The 19567-nt window shown below is 38.9% G+C and overlaps 1 protein-coding gene and 1 pseudogene across 8 annotated transcripts in view; one reads left to right on the top strand and one right to left on the bottom strand.

Moving 5' to 3' along the window:
• Nucleotides 1-19567, top strand: part of PTPRA (protein tyrosine phosphatase receptor type A) — a 137281-nt gene that overhangs the window by 71403 nt on the left and 46311 nt on the right. For 4 of the 8 annotated variants that reach the window (XM_059705692.1, XM_059705690.1, XM_059705688.1 and 1 more), the window contains 3 exons: nt 1592-1670; nt 2157-2483; nt 5975-6001. In XM_059705692.1, the coding sequence (XP_059561675.1) occupies nt 1598-1670; nt 2157-2483; nt 5975-6001 (427 nt within the window). In that variant the 5' untranslated portion in view covers nt 1592-1597. Of the gene's footprint in view, nt 1-1591; nt 1671-2156; nt 2484-5974; nt 6002-19567 lie in introns of those variants that run through there. The other 4 variants (XM_059705693.1, XM_059705689.1, XM_059705697.1 and 1 more) reach the window with 3 other exon arrangements.
• LOC132240410 (U2 spliceosomal RNA) lies at nt 862-971 on the bottom strand (annotated as a pseudogene).

Here is a 19567-nt window from a genome sequence, read left to right as displayed (position 1 = left end):
GTTCTAGCACAGTTTATTGCTCCATTGTATTGCTTTTGCTCCTTTGTCAAAGCTCAGTTGACTATATTTATGTTGGTCTGTATTTTGGCTCTCTTTTCTGTTCCACTCTCCTATTTGTATGTTCTTTCACCAGACCACACTGTCTTGATTACTATTGCTTTGTAGTAAGTGTTGAAGTAGGATAGTGTTAGTTCTCTAGCATTGTTCTTTGGTACTGAGTTGACTATTCTCAGTTTTTTGCCTTTCTCTATTATAAACTTTAGAATAAGCTGGTCAGTATCTATAAAACAACTTGCTAGGAGATTGAGATTGTATTAAATCTATAGACCAAAATTGAAAGAACTGGCAATATTAAGTCTTCCTTTCAATGCACATTATTTTTAATTGATTTCTTTTATATTTAGAATCATTTGTTTTTTTTCTATTGTTAGGTTTCCCATTTTTAACCTTGGTGTTTTCTTATGTTGCCTTTATGTTTTTCTTCCTCATTCTGAACTCACATAAATATTTATTCCCTTTTAAAATGTACATGCAAACGTTTAATTCTTCAACTGAATTTTATTTTGGTCTATGGAATGAGGCAATGGTCTGACCCCCTCTCCCCAAATACATATTTTCCCAAAAAACCATTTCATATTGATTTATCAAGAATAGACACATATACATATACAATAATCAGCCTTCCAACCTGTTTCCTAATCCTATGGAGGGAATTGTATGTTTTTCCAGTTTTGGATTATGGTCAGATGGGAAGAATGGGAATATGGTCAAATCTTGTATGACTGCACCTTGGGAAGGCCACTTGCTGGACCCACTTCCCTGTTAGGCATGGTTGCTGGTACCAGAGGCAACTCCTGGGATATATATTAACCATCTGCACGTCCCTACCTTTCCTCTGGAGAGGCACTACCATATTAAACTGATAAGAACAGATACTACACTTGATCTTAGCCAAAAGGCCGAGAAGCGATGGCACTACCATATTGAATTACTCTCTAGGCATGAGGCCCGTGAAGGTAAGACCTATGACTATTGCTCTGCAGTTGTTTCCCTCAGTGTAGGGCACAGAAATCTGAATAGATGAATGAGCCACTATTAGTTGTGGAAAGGTGCCACAGCCCTTTGATATGGTTTGAGGTGGAATTAAGGTTGAGGACAGCTGTATAATGTCTGCTTCGAAGGGCACTATGCGGTCAACCTACCATTTTCATATTTCTCATTCTGAAGATGCTAAAACTGCACATAGCAATCACCTTTTAAAAGGACAGCTACCTAGCTCTCACCCCCAGAGATGCAGTCTGACATGGGGATTTTTTAAAGTTCTTTGGGGTAATTCTAAAGTGCAACTAAAGTTGAGAATCACTGCTCAAAAAAGTTTGTTCTTATTAAGTCTTATTTATATGTCTATAAAGATTCGGTGAAGTAGTTGGATTCCTGGGGAAATGTACATATCAGACTCCTAAAAAATTATTGGTCCTGTGTGCACATTTTAATAGCTGGGAAGATTTTACCCAAAATACTCCTTTGGTGAGTATTTGGACATAGTTACAATAATAGAGAATTTTATCTAACATGGCTCTCTATTTTCCAGGTCAGCATGGATTCCTGGATCATTCTTATTCTGCTTGTCAGTAGTCTGATACATGTCAGTGCCAACAATGCAACCACAGGTAAATTGTCATTTAATAAGGCTTTAATATTTTACTTTAAAAAATATTAAAGTTTTACTTAAAAGTAATGGTAAAATAAATGTTTTCAGAAATCTCTGAGTCCTAGTGAATGCTCATCATTGTGGTATACACCATACTACATACTATCACATATACCATATACATACTTCTTTAAGTAAATAAAAAGGTAATGTATTCATTCCTGAAAAGTACAAAAAAAAATTTTGTTATTTAAGACCCTATATATTAATTCTGAGGAACTAAGTAAAGAATCCAGTTTCTTCCTCCCTTGGACTAGTAGTCTTTTGGGTTGGTAGAAAGGGTCCAACACTAGATAAATGTGCCCACACTCTTGTTTATTTTATTCACTCTTTGATTGGTGTCCAAGTGTTTGAGAGCTTATTAAGACTTGATACTTTGTGCTTTGTAATTTTTAAGCTATCACATTCTTCCTGTGATGTTTCCTTATTTTCTTGATGTTTATAGCTTCACCTACAAGATCTAATGAAGCATTGGTAGCAGAGTCAGTAAAAGAAGAGATCAAAACTTCAAATCCTACTTCTTCAGTAACTTTTCCTGTGACACCAACTTTCAGCCCAAATCTAACTCTGGGACCCACCTATGTAACCACTGTCAATACTTCAGATTCTGAGAATGGGACCACAAAAATAGCAAGCACCAATTTTGTAGTTACTACAATTTCACCAAATGGAACATGGCTTCCAGATAACCCGTTCACAGATGTCAGAACAGAATCTTCGGAAGGAAATTCCAGCACTGCAGCAACCACTCCAGAAACTTTCCCTCCTTCAGGTACTAGAGATGGTTTCTGTTCTTTCTTTTGCTATTTGAATTTATTCACCCTTTATTATTTTTTTGTGTGTTTTCTAGGCATAAAATTTCTTGAAATAAGTAAAATTGCCCAAAGTAATGAAATCTAGATATAGGGAACGCTCAGTGATGTCTGATTAATATAGGGTTAAGAGGAAAGAAGAAAGATTCTGGATGATGTCCTGCTTTGCATGGGTTCCTGGTTAGATTGGCGAAGTTTAATCATGTTTATAGGTAGAGAAGAATGTTGAAAATATAAGAGAAAGAGGGGAGCTAAATGATTATGCAATAGCCCTAACCGGTTTGGCTCAGTGGATAGGGCGTCGGCCTGTGGACTGAAAGGTCCCAAGTTCGATTCCAGTCAAGGGCATGTACTTTGGTTGCAGGCACATCCCCAGTGGGAGATGTGCAGGAGGCAGCTGATCAGTGTTTCTCTCTCATTGATGTTTCTAACTCTCTATCCTCTCCTTTCCCCTCTGTAAAAAATCAATAAAATATATTTTTTAAAAAATAAATGATTATGCAAGAGACTGAAGATGCAGGTATACAGAGGTAAGTAATAGTATTATCCCTGAAAAGAAAGGAATCTATGGAGACCCTGGGAAGTAAAATGGGTCTGGATGGCCGAGGCAGTTAGATATGGAGTGGGAGACCTGTGTCCAGGGGTGGAGTTAGAGATGATCTCAGAGAAACAGTTGAATTGCAGTGTCAGTTTGTTCAGGGCTTCAGCATATCAACAGAAAGTTCTCAGAAAAGGAAATATAAATGATCCTTTGAAAAACCTCACTCAGTGAAATGCAAATTAAACTATACCGAGCCTTGGCCAGTGTGGCTCAGTTGGTTGGGCCTCATATCCCTCTATCCCCCCACTCTCTGAAAAGCAATGGAAAAAATATCTTCATGTGAGGATTAACAAAACAAAACAAAAACTTGGCAAATACCTCCAGAACAAAGTTAGGAAACAAAAGCAGGCAGCCTTGTCTTGTACTGACTCTAAGAAGGATGCTCTCTGTGGTTTTCCATTAAACATGGCTTTTCTGACTCATTTATTGAAGCTTTTTAATGTTAGGGAAATGAGCCCTTTGTTTACCTGTGATAAAACTACAAATACTGCCCCCTAGTTGGTCATCTAGCTTTTCTGCATTGCAGAAACTATTATTAGCAATTTAGAAAATTTTTTAATTAAAAATTTATCATATTCAGGATTTGTCATTTTATTCCTGTTTCAAAGAGCACTTATGTCACAAATGGGTGTTAAATTTTGCCAATTACCTGTTCAACATTAATGAGCAAGATCTATATGATTTTCTTATTTTTATCATGCTATGATGAATCATATTAACAGATTTTCTATTTTTGAACTCTTTACATTCCTACAAAAACAACTGTATTTGGTTGTGTTGTATTTTTCTTCAATGAATTGTTGTAATGTGTTTGATAATTATTTTCTTTGGGATTTTCTCCATTGATATTCATAAGTTATTTCCAAATGAAATTGGTCTGTGTGTTTCCTTTGTATTTGTGCTACATTAGTTGTCAGTATTTTGTTTTGCTTCATTGAAAGAATTGAAGTTTACCTAGAAAACTATGTTTTTCATTAATGTTTTCAAAATTATTTGAATGGGATTTGAGGAAAAGTCATCTTTTAAGATCAATTTTTTATATAGCTATGAATATTTATTTTATATATTTATGGTTTTTTTCTTGCTTAGATTGGCTAACCATTTATCTCTTTCATGACTCATTGTTTTTTTTCTTCCAAAGAACCTGCTATTATGTATTTATTAGTTCTGTCTTTTTCACTTTTTATTAATTTCTTTTTTATTCTTATTCTTTTTTCCACTTTTCTTAGATTTATTTTGTACCTTTTCTGTCTTCCTGAATTGAATGCTTAATATATTTAATGCTGTGAATTTTTTTTTATGAGTATAACTTTAACCATATCCTATAAGGGTTCTTGTAACTAGTTGTATAAGTTAGGGTGCAGTCTAAACTACTTTGACAAAGGCACAGCAAAATTAAATGACTTAAATTAAGACAAAAGTATCTTTCCCCTATCACATTCTATTTTTAAAAAAATATATTTTTATTGATTTCAGAGAGGAAGAAAGAGATAGAAACATCAATGATGAGAGAGACTCATTGATCAGCTGCCACCTGCACGCCCCCTAGTGGGGATCGAGCCCGAAACCTGGGCATATGCCCTTGACCAGAATTGAACCCGGGACACTTCAGTCTGCAGGTCAATGCTCTATCCACTGAGCCAAACCGGTTAGGGCCCCTGTCACATTCTAGAGGTAGATAGAGGACTTCGCTTCCTCACCTAGGACCAAGATCCTGTATTCTTGTGGCCCTGTCATCACAACAAAATTTCCCTCATTTGTTTGGTTAAAGATGGCTCTCATTATTGGGTTCTGGTTTCAGCCCCTGTAAAGGATAAACAGAGGCAGTGGGAACACAAATTTTTTTTGCAAGCGATGTGACCAGATACTGCCTTCATCAGTTTCACACACATCCCACTGGCTGAATTCCTTATATGACTACACCTAGCACAAAGGAGTCTCAGAAATGTAGTTTTTAGCTAGGTAGCTTTGTGCTCAGCTGAAGAAAACAACAAAATAAAAATGGGTTCTGGCCAGGCTGGAATGGTTCAGTTGTTTGAACCTCGTCCTGTTCACTGAAAGGTTGCCTGTTCGATTCCCAGTCAGGGCACATACCTAGGTTATGGGTTCGATCTCCCATTGCGGCACCTATGGAAGGCAGCTGATTGGTGGTTCTCTTTCATATTGATGTTTCTCTTTCTCTCTCCCTCCCTCTCTTTCTCTCCCTCTCTCTCTCTCCCTCTCTCTCTCTCTCTCTCTCTCTCTCTCTCAGCATGTCCTCACATGAGAATTTTTTAAAAAAAATTGGGTTCTGTACCAAAGACAAGAGATTGATATTGGGAGAGCGTTGGTAGATTTTGCCACAAGACTGATTGTTTGTTTGTTTGTGTTAATTCTAACCTGAGGATATTTTTCCATTGATTTTTAGACAGAGTGGGAGGGAGGGGGAGAAACATTAATGTGAGAGAGACACATGGACTGATTGCCTCCCGCATGTGCCCCAAACAGGGATGAGGAGGGAACCCACCACCCAGGTATGTGCCCTTGACCAGGAATGGAATCCGAGACCCTTCGGTCCGCAGGCTGATGCTCTAACCACTGACCAAACCCAGCTAGGGCTATATTCTTGTACGTTTTATGAGTATTGATACTGCATTGTTTTTAGACTCACAGAGAAGGACAAACCACTGATTAAACGTTAAGTGAATCTGGGAAATCTCATTTCACAGGTGTTGGAGGTTGCCTCATTCTAGCTCCAATATATATAAAGATGAATGTATCTGTATTCCTAGAGTTTATTTTGTCTTACCTTAGGTTGAATAGTAATGTTTTAATTTGAATGAATGTTTCTATTTTTCACTTGTAACACAGGTAATTCTGACACAAAGGACAGAAGAGGTGAGCCACTCACCCTATGTCTGACCCTTTTATAATATTTGTTATGTTTCCTTTGCTCAGTCTGTAGTAACCTTGTGCTTTTGTGACTGTTATGTGTTTACTTTCCCTAAAGTTGTTTTCATATTAACCTCATAGGAAAGAGTAACAGGGACAAGTACTCATGTTTTTTTAAATGTAGATTACAGATTCTAATAGCTATGATGCGTTTTAACAAGTAATGAAACAACTATATCTTACTTGATCATGTCACCTTGTTAATATTACCCTTTGGTGATATTAAGGCCATAGTTACCTTTAAAATACCGCCTTTGTGTTGTTTTTCCCTAGTCAACAAAATGTCGACCCTTTATCACTTTATATGGATTTCAGCCCTTTAGTGTAAAGTCCCTGTGACTGGAGAAGCTGTGTCGATGGTCTGAGCAGTACTGCCAAATCCCTGATCACCAGAGAGCAGAATATGTGGTACACATCTGTAGAAATGGCATGTTTTACTTAGGACAACAATAAAGCTATAAAGAACATAAGAGAAAGAAATCATCCAACAGCCTAAGAAATGAAAATTGCATTTGAGTTTGGAAAATGTTAATCTGTTAAGCAATCTTATCATGAATTTCCTATTAAATCAGACTTTTTGAGGTATTTTTTTCAGATTCCATTATTTAACTGTGCCCAATTTTTCCTGCATTAATTATGTAATGGAACATTTGAAGGCTTATGAAGTCCGCTAAGTAGGAAGCATTTGAATCAGAAAAGTAGGTACTCCAACCTTTTTTTTTTTTTTAATATATTTTATTGATTTTTTACAGAGAGGAAGGGAGAGAGATAGAGAGTTAGAAACATCGATGAGAGAGAAACATCGATCAGCTGCCTCCTGCACATCTCCTACTGGGGATGTGCCCGCAACCCAAGTACATGCCCCTGACCGGAATCGAACCTGGGACCCTTAAGTCTGCAAGCCGACGCTCTATCCACTGAGCCAAACCGGTTCTGGCTACTCCAACCTTTTATGTGTTATCCATCTGCCACTGTATTTGGTGAGGAGTAGTGAGATGTTGCCATAGTGTGTACAGAGTTTCCTCAATTTTGCAGCTCTTGCTTTCCTAAACTTAGGAACTAGATTCAGTTAATGCAGCATCCTGGCTATTCACATCCTCTTACCTGATTCTAACTATTAAATGAAGAAGTTTATAGATTTATGTTGCAAATAGATTTTCTCCATAAAACTGCTCTTTTAACCAATCTTACAAGAAAGTCAAAAGACAAAGTGGTAGGCTTCATGATTAAACATAAGATGTGTGATTCCTTCTACTTAATGTATATTTTCTTAATATTCAGCCCTTCTCTTCCCTCAGATATATCCCTGTTTTACCTAGCTAATTAATATGGATTTGAGTAGTTTCAATATTATGATTGAAAAGAAACAAAATTAGCCCTAGCCAGTTTGGATCAGTGGATAGAGCATCAGCCTGTGGATTGAGGGGTCCCAGATTCAATTCCAGCCAAGGGCACATGCCTGGGTTGCAGGCTGGATCCCCAGTGTGGGGTGTGCAGGCGACAGCCAATCAATGATTCTCTTTCATCATTGATGTTTCTATCTCTCCCTCCCTCTCGAGCCTTCCTCTCTGAAATCAATTAAAAAATTTTTTTTAAAGAAACAAAATTTGCCGAAACCGGTTTGGCTCAGTGGATAGAGTGTCAGCCTGCGGACTGAAAGGTCCCAGGTTCGATTCCGGTGAAGGGCATGTACCTGGGTTGTGGGCACATCCCCAGTAGGAGATGTGCAGGAGGCAGCTGATCGATGTTTCTCTCTCATCGATGTTTCTAGCTCTCTATCTCTCTCCCTTCCTCTCTGTAAAAAATCAATAAAATATATTTAAAAAAAAATAAAGAAAGAAACAAAATTACCTTAATTATCAAGATTATTGCTAATTATGAAATACTAATATAATTTTTTAAATTTAAATTCTTTTTGTTTAAAGTATTATGTGAGTCTCCTTTTTTTCCCATTGACCTCTCCCCAGATGCTCCCACCCCCAGTACATGCTCTCACCCCCCCTACTGTCTGTGTCCATTGGTTATGCTCATATGCATGCATACAAGTCCTTTGGTTAATCTTTTACCCCCCCCCCATACCCCGCCTTCCCTCATAGGTTGGACAGTCTGTTTGATGCTTCTATTAAATCTTTTTAAGTTAAAAAATAATTTTGGCTCTAGCTGGTGGCTCAGTTTGTTGGGCATCGTCCCCTGCACTGAAAGGTCACTGGTTTAATTTCCAGTCAGGGCATGTGTGGGGGTTTCAGGCTCGATCCCTATCGGGGGCATGCAGGAGGCCACTGATTGATGTTGTGCTCTCACATCAGTGTTTCTCTCTCTCCCTCTCCTTTTTTCTCTCTCTAAAAAAATCAATAAAAATATTAAAAAATAATAATTTTGTATATTGTCTTTGGCCAAACAGGAAATTGAAGCGGCATACCAGTACATATTCTCAGCAGTCTCTAAAGTCCTATATGTAAAGATGATTTTACCAGAGCAGATCTTTTGTGGTATTGCTGTAAATTTTTATGTCATGTTCTAATTTTAAAGGCAAATATTTGTTTTTTGAGAAATGAGGCAGTTGTTTTGAAATGCTTGTTATAAATTATACAGGGTTTGCTGAGCAAAATATTTCTATACAGATGAACTAAGGGGTTATAAGTTTTATATACTGGCCTTTGTGGTGCTTTGAACAGCAATGGCTGGTGTTTTAATTATCAAAGCAGGAAGGAATAAAAAGAGGAAGGGAGGCAGAAAGGAATAAAACGAGGAAGGGAGGCGGGCAGCCTTTCTTTCTTTGAAGTCCAAGAAACTGGTTATTTTTCTCAAATACATTATTTTAAAAATGTATTCCAAATTATTTTGGAATATATTGGTAGAATCAGCTTTTGTCCTAATTGTAAAATATATATAATATAAAATTTGCCATTTTAACTGTACAGTTTAGTGATATTAAGTACATTTACGTTGTTGTGCAACCATCACCAATCACCCATCTCCAGAACTATATTATTATCACAAACTGAAACTCTGTAACCCATTAAACACTAACTCCCCATTTCTCCTTCCCCTAGTCCATTCTTTTTGTCTCTATGAATTTCACTATTCTAGGTACCTAATTTAAGTGGAATCATACAATATTTGTTCCTTTGTTACCAGTTTTTCTTTCAAAGTATTTTTACTGGTGTTAATTTGGGTGATTAGTGTAATATAATAATGCATACTAGTAAATCCAATTCTAGCATTGAGTTCATTGACATTGTTGTGCAACCATCACCACCATCCATCTCCATAACCCTTTCATCTTGTAAAATTTGAACTCCAGACTTAATAAACAATAATTTCCCAGTTTTCCCTCTCTCCAGCTCCTAGCAACTACCATTCTGCTTTCTCTCTGAATTCGACCACTTTAGGTACCTCATATAAGTGGAATCATGTAGTATTTCTTTTTTTGTGACTGGCTTATTTTTTATTTAGCATAATGTCCTCAAGTTTCATCCATTTTGTAGTATGTGTCAGAATTTTTTTTTAAAGCTGAAAATATTCCATTGTATGTGTATACCACATTTTCTTATTTATCAATCAATGGAAAATTGGTTGCTTCTACATTCTAGCTGTTGTGACTAATGCTTCTTATGAATATGGGTGTCCAAATATATCTCTTCATGATCCTGCTTTCAAGACTTTGGGGCATGTACCCAGAAGTAGAATTGCTGGATCATTTGGTAATTTTATTTTAAGTTTTTTTATGTTTTCTACAGCAGCTGTATCATTTTACATGCCTACCAACAGTGCATAAGAATTCCAATTTCACCACAAACTGGCCAAGACTTAGTATTTTCTGGGATTTTTTTATAGTAGCCACCCTGGCTGGTATGAAATTGCTCCTTGTTTTATAGTGGCTTTTAAAAAATTAACAGTGCCCTCTTGCACAAATTGCCATATATATATTTTAAATATATTTTTATTGATTTCAGAGAGGAAGGGAGAGGGAGACAGAAATAACAGTAATGAAAGAGAGTCATTGATCGGCTGCCCTCCACACGCCCCACTCTAGGGATCAAGCCCACAACCTGGGCATGTGCCCTGACTGGGAATCAAACCGTCACCTCCTAGTTCAGCGGTTCTCAACTTGTGGGTTGAGACCCCTTTGAGGGTCGAACAACCCTTTCACAGGGGTTGCCTAAGAGCATCGGAAAACACATATATAATTACATATTGTTTTGTGATTAATCACTATGCTTTAATTATGTTCAATTTGTAACAATGAAATTGGGGGTCACCACAACATGAGGAACTGTATTTTTTTTTTTTATTGCTTAAAGTATTACAAAGAGTATTACATATGTCTCCTTTTTTTCCCCCCGCCCTTGACAATCCCCTGGCCTCCCCTACCCCCCAGTGTCTTATGTCCATTGGTTATGCTTATATGCATGCATACAAGTCCTTTGGTTGATCTCTTTGAGGAACGGTATTAAAGGGTCGTGACATTAGGAAGGTTGAGAACCACTGTCCTAGTTGATAGGTCGACACTCAACTACTGAGCCACATCAACCGGGCTATTTTTAAAGAGTTATTCTATTTTTTGTATCACGTCTTCTTCCCAGGATTACCATTGCTCTCCTTGATTTTTGTGAAGGTCACCTGTAGGGCTCTGGTTAAGCTTTGCTCTGGAGCACTGAGTGGACTGCATTGTGCTCATAGTAGGTGTCCCTTCAGGAAAACAAACAGGGACCTATCCTAAACTAGAGGTTCAGTCCCTTTCCCTCTACTCTCCTCCCTTCCTCCCTTCCTCCCTTCCTCCCTTCCTCCCTTCCTCCCTTCCTCCCTTCCTCCCTCCCCCTTCTCTCCCTCCCTTCCACTCTGTCTAAAAATCATTGGAAAAAATATCCTCGGGTGAGGATTAAAAAAAAGAAGAAAAGAAAAAAGAATCCTTATCACTTAGTAATACATACTAAAGTAATTACAGTTGCAGTAATAGGTCTCAGATTTGCTTTAAAATAACCCAGTGGAATGGATATAGAACAATGGTTCTCAACAGTTTTCCGGCAGAGGACAATTGGTATTGTCTAGAGGTGATGATTGGTCATCACAATTAGTTAGCTACTGGCAAATACTAGGTAGAGGCCAGAGATGTTCTTAAACATCCTACAATGCCCATGACAGCCCCACACAACAGAGAATTATTAGTGTGAGGTTGAGAGGATGCTAGTATAGATGTAAAAAACTGGCATAATAGTGATAATGTTGAAGTGAAGTGATAAGTATATAGTGATTTATTTTAGTGTTCACTTTACTCCTGTGTAAGTTTGAAAGTTTCCCATAATAAAAAGTTTAAAATATATACAGCATTTAAAAAAAGAAGCAGCAGCAGCAATCAGCACTCTGTGACAACTTCCTCTCCCCCCACTCTGGATAGCGCTCTGTTTTTCCAGCTGAGTCAGGATGGGACACCACAGCTTGTTACTCAGCTTGTGGGTGTACCGACTCTGCTTTGGCAGGCCTTTGGTTAAATGCCATCCTCCTACCCCAAGGCTCACTTTCATCCCCAGTCCTGGTTGACTCTAGGGTATTTCCAGGCCCAGACTGGTAGAACCAGTACTTGCCTTTCAACTCTAGGTTCTTGGGCTCTGATTGATCTCTTCAGCAGTCCAATTCCATCTGTTTTGTCTTACAAAAACCCCCTCAAAGGTTTTGATCTACTGAGGCCACCCTTGCTGCCTTCCCAATATGCTTTTGGTTCGTTAGTATGTTTATATTCTATTATATCAGTGTCCTTTTGGGAAGAGAAATAAGTAAAATTATTATTTTTTAATTTGTGCCAGCCACACCCAAGGACAGGGAATAAACTCATTTTATCCCATCAGCATAAAGCTGATGAATAGAAAGAAGTAAAATTATTGATTCAGCGAACCATCTTGAGCTAGATGTCTCTAATTACCCCCTTTTACTACCCGATATACAGCCCTCTGTGATTGGCATTTAATAGACATACTTAGTGATATATCAACCATTAATTCTTTTATTCACTCACTCAATATATAGTCTAGTATTTGCTTATTGCCAATTGTGGGTGAAATTTTGTGTTAGGTTTAAGGTATATCGTGAGAAACAAAGTAGGTATGTAATCTTTGCCCTTGTAGAATTTGTGGTGTAAAGAAGGGACACTCATTAGTCACTGAACTCAAATAAATAAATAATTACAAAGTGTGAGAGGTAATATCAAGGGAAATAACAGAGTGCTCTGTGAGAATAATAAAGAAAATCCTAGCTAACATTGACTGAGTACATAATGTGTGCCAATTACTGTGCCAAGAATTTTACATGGATAATCTCATTTAATCTTCAGAGTAACTGATTTTAGAGATAAGAAACACTTAGGATCCTAATTTAGTATTAAGAAACAAAATATGTCTCTGGGGAGAATAACACTTAAAATGAAAACTAGATGACTAGGAGTTGGCCTGGCAAAGAATGGAAGGAAGCTATGTAAAAGCAGAATGAAGGAACAACATGTGACAGGCCTAAGGAAAGGATGAACTCAGCATGGAAGGACTCCAATGGCTGAAGTTTAGTGAGCAAGGAAAGAGTGGTGGGAGATTTAGTAAGCAGAGACCGAATGGGGAGGTTTTATGGGCCAGGTTAAGGATATTAGATTTCCTCTAAAGCAGTGGTTCTCAACCTTGGCTGCACATTAGAATCACCTGGGAATCTTTAAAATCCTGATTTCTGGGTCTCATCCTCCGGAAATTCTGTTTCTTTGTTATGGGGTGGGGCACAACATTAGTAACAAAGAAACAGAATTTCCGGAGGATGTGGCCCAGAAATCAGGATTTTAAAAAGATTCCCAGGTGATTCTAGTGTGCAGCCAAGGTTGAGAACCATTGCTCTAGTCTAAAGGCTTGGGAAACCATCCAAAGTTTTTACATATGAGAGGAACGTGATCTGATTTGCTTTCTTAGAGATCCCTCTGCCTGCTTTGTGTAGAATGGGTTGGCAGGGGGCAGAGGCTTCCTGTGATCCAGATGAGAGAGGATAGATAGAGACTATAGTGAGGGCAACAGAATTTTTAAAAAGGGCAAACAAATTTGAGACATTCATTTTAGCCTGAGAAAATATTACTTGCACTGAGTTGGATATAGAAGAAAAGCATCCACATTCATTACAATGGCCCACATTTCTTACTTTAACAGGGTGGGTGGCACAGCTAGCTTATTGAATGTAAAGGAAAATGTTTTAAACAGAAAGTTTGTATTGCCTGTGAAATTTAAAGTGGAGATGCCATATAGGCCCAGAAGAGAGGTCTAAACAAGCAATGCAAATGTGGGGATTGTTAGCATATCATTTCTGCTTACCACCAGCTATCTGATCAGATCAACTACATAAAGTATAGAGAAGAGTTCCAAGGACAGAGCTATGAGGAAATCAGGCATTTATAAGATCTCATGTTGGAAGAGGAACAACTAGCAAAGAAAATGTGATGGAGCAGCCAAGAGATAGAAGGAAAAATCAGAAGAGTGCTTTGTTGTGGAAACCAAGAGGAAAGTTCTTCAAAGAGGAGAGAGTAGTCAGCCAGTTTGAATGCTCATTTTAAGATGAGAGGCACATACCAGGGTATTTTGAAAATTGTCATCTCCCATCTCTTAAAAAAAAACAACCTTTGCACTCCATATCTTCCTCACATGTATTCCTTTATGGCAGCGGTTCTCAACCTGTGGGTCGAGGCTCCTTTGGGGGTCGAACGACACTTTCACAGGGGTCGCCTAAGACCATCAGAAATAATTACATATTGTTTTTGTGATTAATCACTGTGCTTTAATTATGTTCAATTTGTAACAATGAAATTGGGGTCACCACAACATGAGGAACTGTATTAAAGGGTCGTGGCATTAGGAATGTTGAGAACCACTGCTTTATGGTAAAAGTCCTCACTTCACATAAGGAATCGCTATCTTACTATCTCCTCTTTCCCTCTTTATTTCACTTTATTTAGTCTTCCTCACCAATCTTGAAAAGTTTACCAATAGCTGCCATCTTGTCAAATTCAGTTTCACTTCTCTATCTTCATCCTACTTAATCTATCACTAATATAAAATTGAACTGATCACTCTCTACTTGAAAAACTGTTTTGGCATCCATAAGACCATATTCCGCTGGATTATCTCCCACTTTATAACTGCTGTTTATGAGTCATTTAGCTAGCTGAACTTTTAAAAGAATGTAAATCCAATTATTTCTCTACCATATTCAAAGCCCTCCAATCACATAGTGTTTCTCATCACATTCAGAATTAAATCCACACTCACTACAATGGCCTACAAAGTCCTAAGTTTTCTGGCTCTTGCCTCCCCTTAAGCAACATTTTATTAAAACTGGATTTTGTGTTGTTTTTGAACCTGCCAAGCTCCTAAGAGCTATTGTACTTGCTGTTCCTTGTGCTAGAAATATTTGCCCAATATTTGCATAGTTCACTTCACATTACGTAGACCTCATAACCACTTCAGGCCTTCCCAAACTACTCTAAAATAGCCGAATCTGCCCCTTCTTACCCATCACTCCCTAATTCCCTACCATTCTTTTCTTTCTTTAAATTACTGATGTTTTATTTTTAATTTTTTTTAATTACAGTTTACATTCAATATTATTTTCAGGTATAGAGCACAGTAGTCAATCTTATACTTCACAAAATGCTTCCGCCTCCCCAATATTTCCAGTATCCACCAGGCATTATACATAGTTATCATATTATTGTTAACTATATTCCCTGCGACTATTTTCTAACTACCAATTTGTACTTCTTAATCCTTTCCTTCACCTTTATCACCCAGTCTTGCAAACCACACACACAACCATCAGTCTGTTCTCTGTACCTATGCGTCTGTTTCGTTTTTGTTCACATGTAAGTGAACTCATTTCTCTTTCTCTGACTGACTTATTTCACTTAGCATAATATCCTCTAGGTCCATCCATGCTATCACAATGGTAAGATTTCATTATTTTTTATGGCCAAGTAAAATTCCGTTGTATACATATACCACAACTTTTTTATCCACTCATCTATTGAGCATTTGGGTTGCTTCCATATCTTGGCTATGTAAGTAACGCAGCAATGAACATAGGAATGCATATATTCTTTTGAATTAGTGTTTTGGATTTCTTTGGATAAATACCTAAAAGTGGAATTGCTGGGCCATAAGGCAGTTTCATTTTTAATATTTTTGAGGACCCTCCATACTGGTTTCCATAGTGGCTACATTCCCACCAATAGTGCGTGAGGGTTCCCTTTTCTCCACATTTTTGCCAACACTTATTGTTTGTTGATTTATTGATGATAGCCATTCTGACAGGTGTGAGTTGATATCTCATTGAGGTTTGAATTTTCATTTCTCTGGTGATTAGTGACATTGAGCATCTTTTTATATGTCTATTAGACATGTGTATGTCTTTTTTTTTTTTAATTGATTTCAGAGTGGAAGGGAGAGGGAGAGAGATCAATGATGTGAGAGAATCATTGATTGGTTGCCTCCTACACGACCCCCACTGGGGATCGAACCCACAACCCAGGCATGTACCCTTGACCGGAATCGAACCTGGGACCCTTCATTCTACAGGCCGATGCTCTATCCACTGAGCTATTGTAAATGGGCAAGGCGACATCTGTATGTCCTTTTTGGAAAAGTGTCTATTCAGATTCTCAGCCCATTTTTGAATTTGATTGTTTGGTGTAGGGTTTTTTTTTTTTTTTTTGGTGTTCAGTTGTATGAGTTCTTTATAAATTTTGGATATTAACTCCTTAATCGATTATCATTAGCAAATATCTTCTCTCATTTGGTAGTTGGTTTATTGATGGTTTTACTGATGGTTTCCTTTGCTCTGAAAACCTTTTCAGTTTGATATAGTCCCATTTGTTTGTTTTTGTTTTGTTTTGTTTCCCTGTGTGAGGAGATATATCAGAAAAAATCATTGCTAAGAAAAATGTTAGAGATGTTACTACCTTTGTTTTCTTCTATGAATTTTTTGGTTTTGAGTCTTACGTTTAAGTTTTTAATCTGTTATATAATGCAAGAAAGTGGTCTCATTTCATTTTTTGCATGTTATCTGTCCACTGTTTCAAATACTATTTATTGAATACACTGTCTTTACCCTATTGCATGTTCTTGCCTCTTTTGTCAAATAGCACTTGACCATATAGGTGTGAGTTTATTTCTGGGCTCTTTATTCTGTTCCATTGATTTATGTGTCTGTTTGGTTTTTGTTGTTTTTTTTAATATATTTCTTTATTGATTTCAGAGAGGAAGGGAGAAGCAGAGAGGGATAGAAACATCAATGATAAGAGAGAATCACCAATTGGCTGCCTCCTGCACACCCCCCACTGGGGAACGAGCCCGCAACCCAGGCATGTGCCCTTGGCCGGAATGGAACCCGGGACCCTTCAGTCTGCAGGCCGACGCTCTATCCACTAAGCCAAGCCGGCCAGGGCGGTTTTGTTTGGTTTAGCTAGTACTATGCTGTTTTGACTACTATAGACTTGTAGTATACTATAGTAGTTTGATATCAGATAGCATGATTGTTTATTTGATATTTTTTGTTTCTTGATGTAGACCTGTAATTCTGTGAATTTACCTTTTAGGACTGCTTTCGCTGTGTCCTATAGATTTTGTGTTTTCATTTTCATTTGTCTCAGGTATTTCTTGAAATTTTTCCTTTGATCTCATTGTTAACCTATTCATTTTTAGTAAAATATTATTTAGCCTTCATGTGTTTGTGTTTTTCAGGTTTTTTTCTTGTAATGGATTTCTAATTTTATACCATTACAGTGCTTGATATGATTTTATTGTTCTTAAATTTATTGAGACTTTTTTGCATCCCAATATGTGATCTATCCTGGAAAACGTTTCATGTGCATCTGAAAAGAATGTATATTCTGTTGCTTTGGGGTGAAATGTTCTGAAAATGTAAATTAAATCCAGTTGGTTTAGAGCAGTGGTTCTCAACCTTGGCTGCTCATTAGAATCACCTGGGAATCTTTTTTTTTTTTTAGTATTTTTTATTGATTAAGATATTACATATGTGTACCCTCTACCCCCCCACCCCCCGCTCATCCCCTCACCCCCCCCCCCCCCCCCCGTTGTCCGTGTCCATTGGTTAGGCCTATATGCTTGCATATAAGTCCTTTGGTTGATCTTTCCCCCTTGCCCCCACCCTCCCCTACCTTCCCTCCAAGGCCCGACAGTCCAATCAATGCCTCTCCATCTCTGGATCAGTCCTTGTTCATCAGTTTATGTTGTTCATTATATTCCACAAATGAGTGAGATCCTGTGGTATTTATCCACTCTCCAGTTCCATCCATGCTGTGGCAAATGGTAAGAGTTCCTTTTTCTTCTTCCTCTTCTTAAAGACTATCTTTCAGCATTTCATATAATGCTGGCTTGGTGGTGATGAACTCCTTTAGCTTTTTCTTATCCGTGAAGCTCTTTATCTGACCTTCCATTCTGAATGATAGCTTTGCTGGATAAAGTAATCTTGGTTGCAGGTTCTTGCTATTCATCTCTTTGAATATTTCTTGCCACTCTCTTCTGGCCTGCATGGTTTCTGTTGAGAAATCAGCTGACAGTCGAATGGGTACTCCCTTGTAGGTAACTGACTGTCTTTCTCTTGCTGCTTTTAAGATTCTCTCTTTATCTTTTGCTCTTGGCATTTTAATGATGATGTGTCTTGGTGTGGTCCTCTTTGGATTCCTTTTGTTTGGGGTTCTCTGCGCTTCCTGGACTTGTAAGTCCATTTCTTTCACCAGGTAAGGGAAGTTTTCTGTCATTATTTCTTCAAAAAGGTTTTCAGTATCTTGCCCTCTCTCTCCTTCTGGTACCCCTATAATTCTGATGTTGGTACGCTTGAAGTTGTCCCAGAGGTTCCTTACACTATCTTCATATTTTTTGAATCTCTTTTCTTTTTTCTTTTTCGGTTGGGTATTTTTTGTTTCTTTGTATTTCAAATCTTTGACTTGATTCTTGGGATCCTCTTGTCTGCTGTTGGATCTCTGTAAATTATTCTTTATTTCAGTCAGTGTATGCTTAATTTCTAGTTGGTCCTTTTTCATGTCCTCCATGGTCTCACTATACTCCTTGAGGGATTCATTAAATTTATCGGCGGTTTCCATAAAATTCTTGAAAAACCTTATAAACGTGGCCTTGAACTCTATATCCAGTCGTTTGCTTTCCTCCGTTTCTGCCATTTGTGACCTTTTTCTTTGTCTCCGCATTTTGGCTGCTTCCCTGTGTTGATAGAGTGGCCCTGCGCGCCAGGTGTCCTGTAGGGCCCAGTGGCTCAGCCTCCCCAGTTACCTGGGGTAGACACTCTTGGTGCACTCTTGGTGCCTTGGTTGTTGTAGGATCACTGGGAGGAATTGACCTCCAGGCCAATTGGCTGTGAGTATCAGCTGTGTCTGAAGTGGGAGAATGGTCCCCCTCTGACCACTGGGTGCAGTGGCTCCTGGATCTAAGGAGGTGCTAATTCAGCCCCTGCCTGAGGCCACACAGCAGGAGCCACGAAGAGGCTCAGCTGTGAAGCAATGCAAGCCGCTGCGGGGCCTTGGGCCTTCTCTTGGAAGTTCCGGGTCTGCCTGGCTGGGCTGTAGTTAGGTACATTCACATGCAAAAGCCTCTGCCGCAGCCTGGGTGGGGCGGGGTCTCAGGGAGTCAAAGGGCGGTGAAAGCAGCTATGGTGATTCTCCGCGCCCGGAGCCGCGCGTCTCAGTGTCCCGGTAACGGCTGCAAGCACCTCTGAGGGAAAGCCGCCCTCAAGTTCGCCCGCTGCCGCCTGACAGACCAGCCTCTCCCCGTATGAGCCCTGGGTCCCCAGAGACCCGCTGGAACCGGAGTTCAGAGCAGTTGGGAGCTTGTGATTCAAAAAGACAGCCGCGTCCTCAGGCGCCACCCCCTTTCCGCGCGCGCGCGAGCCGCTGCCGTACCTCTGCACTTCACCTCTGCAGCTCCTCTGGCTCTCAGCGTGCCCCTCTTTTCTTCTAGTTGTAGAAATTACACTCAGCCAGCCTTCCTGTTGTTCTGGACGATGTTTGTTCTGACCCTTGCGGCATTCTTCAATTGTTGTGTGAGGCGACAATTTCCCGGTGTTTATCTATGCCGCCATCTTAGTTTCTCCCACCTGGGAATCTTTTTAAAATCCTGATTTCTGGGCCTCATCCTCCAGAAATTCTGTTTCTTTGTTATGGGATGGGGCCACAACATTAGTAACAAAGAAACAGAATTTCCGGAGGATGCGGCCCAGAAATCAGGATTTTAAAAAGATTCCCAGGTGATTCTAATGTGCAGCCAAGGTTGAGAACCACTGGTTTAGAGCAGTGGTCGGCAAACTGCGGCTCGTGAGTCACATGCGGCTCTTTGGCCCCTTGAGTGTGGCTCTTCCACAAAATACCGACTTCTGCGCATGGGCCACGAAGTTTCAATCGCACTGTATGTGCACGCCTGCACGTGGTATTTTGTGGAAGAGCCACACTCAAGGGGCCAAAGAGCCGCA

Source organism: Myotis daubentonii, chromosome 8 (genome assembly GCF_963259705.1).
Source record: "Myotis daubentonii chromosome 8, mMyoDau2.1, whole genome shotgun sequence".
Taxonomy (NCBI): domain Eukaryota; kingdom Metazoa; phylum Chordata; class Mammalia; order Chiroptera; family Vespertilionidae; genus Myotis; species Myotis daubentonii.
This window is presented reverse-complemented; position numbering and strand designations above follow the sequence as displayed.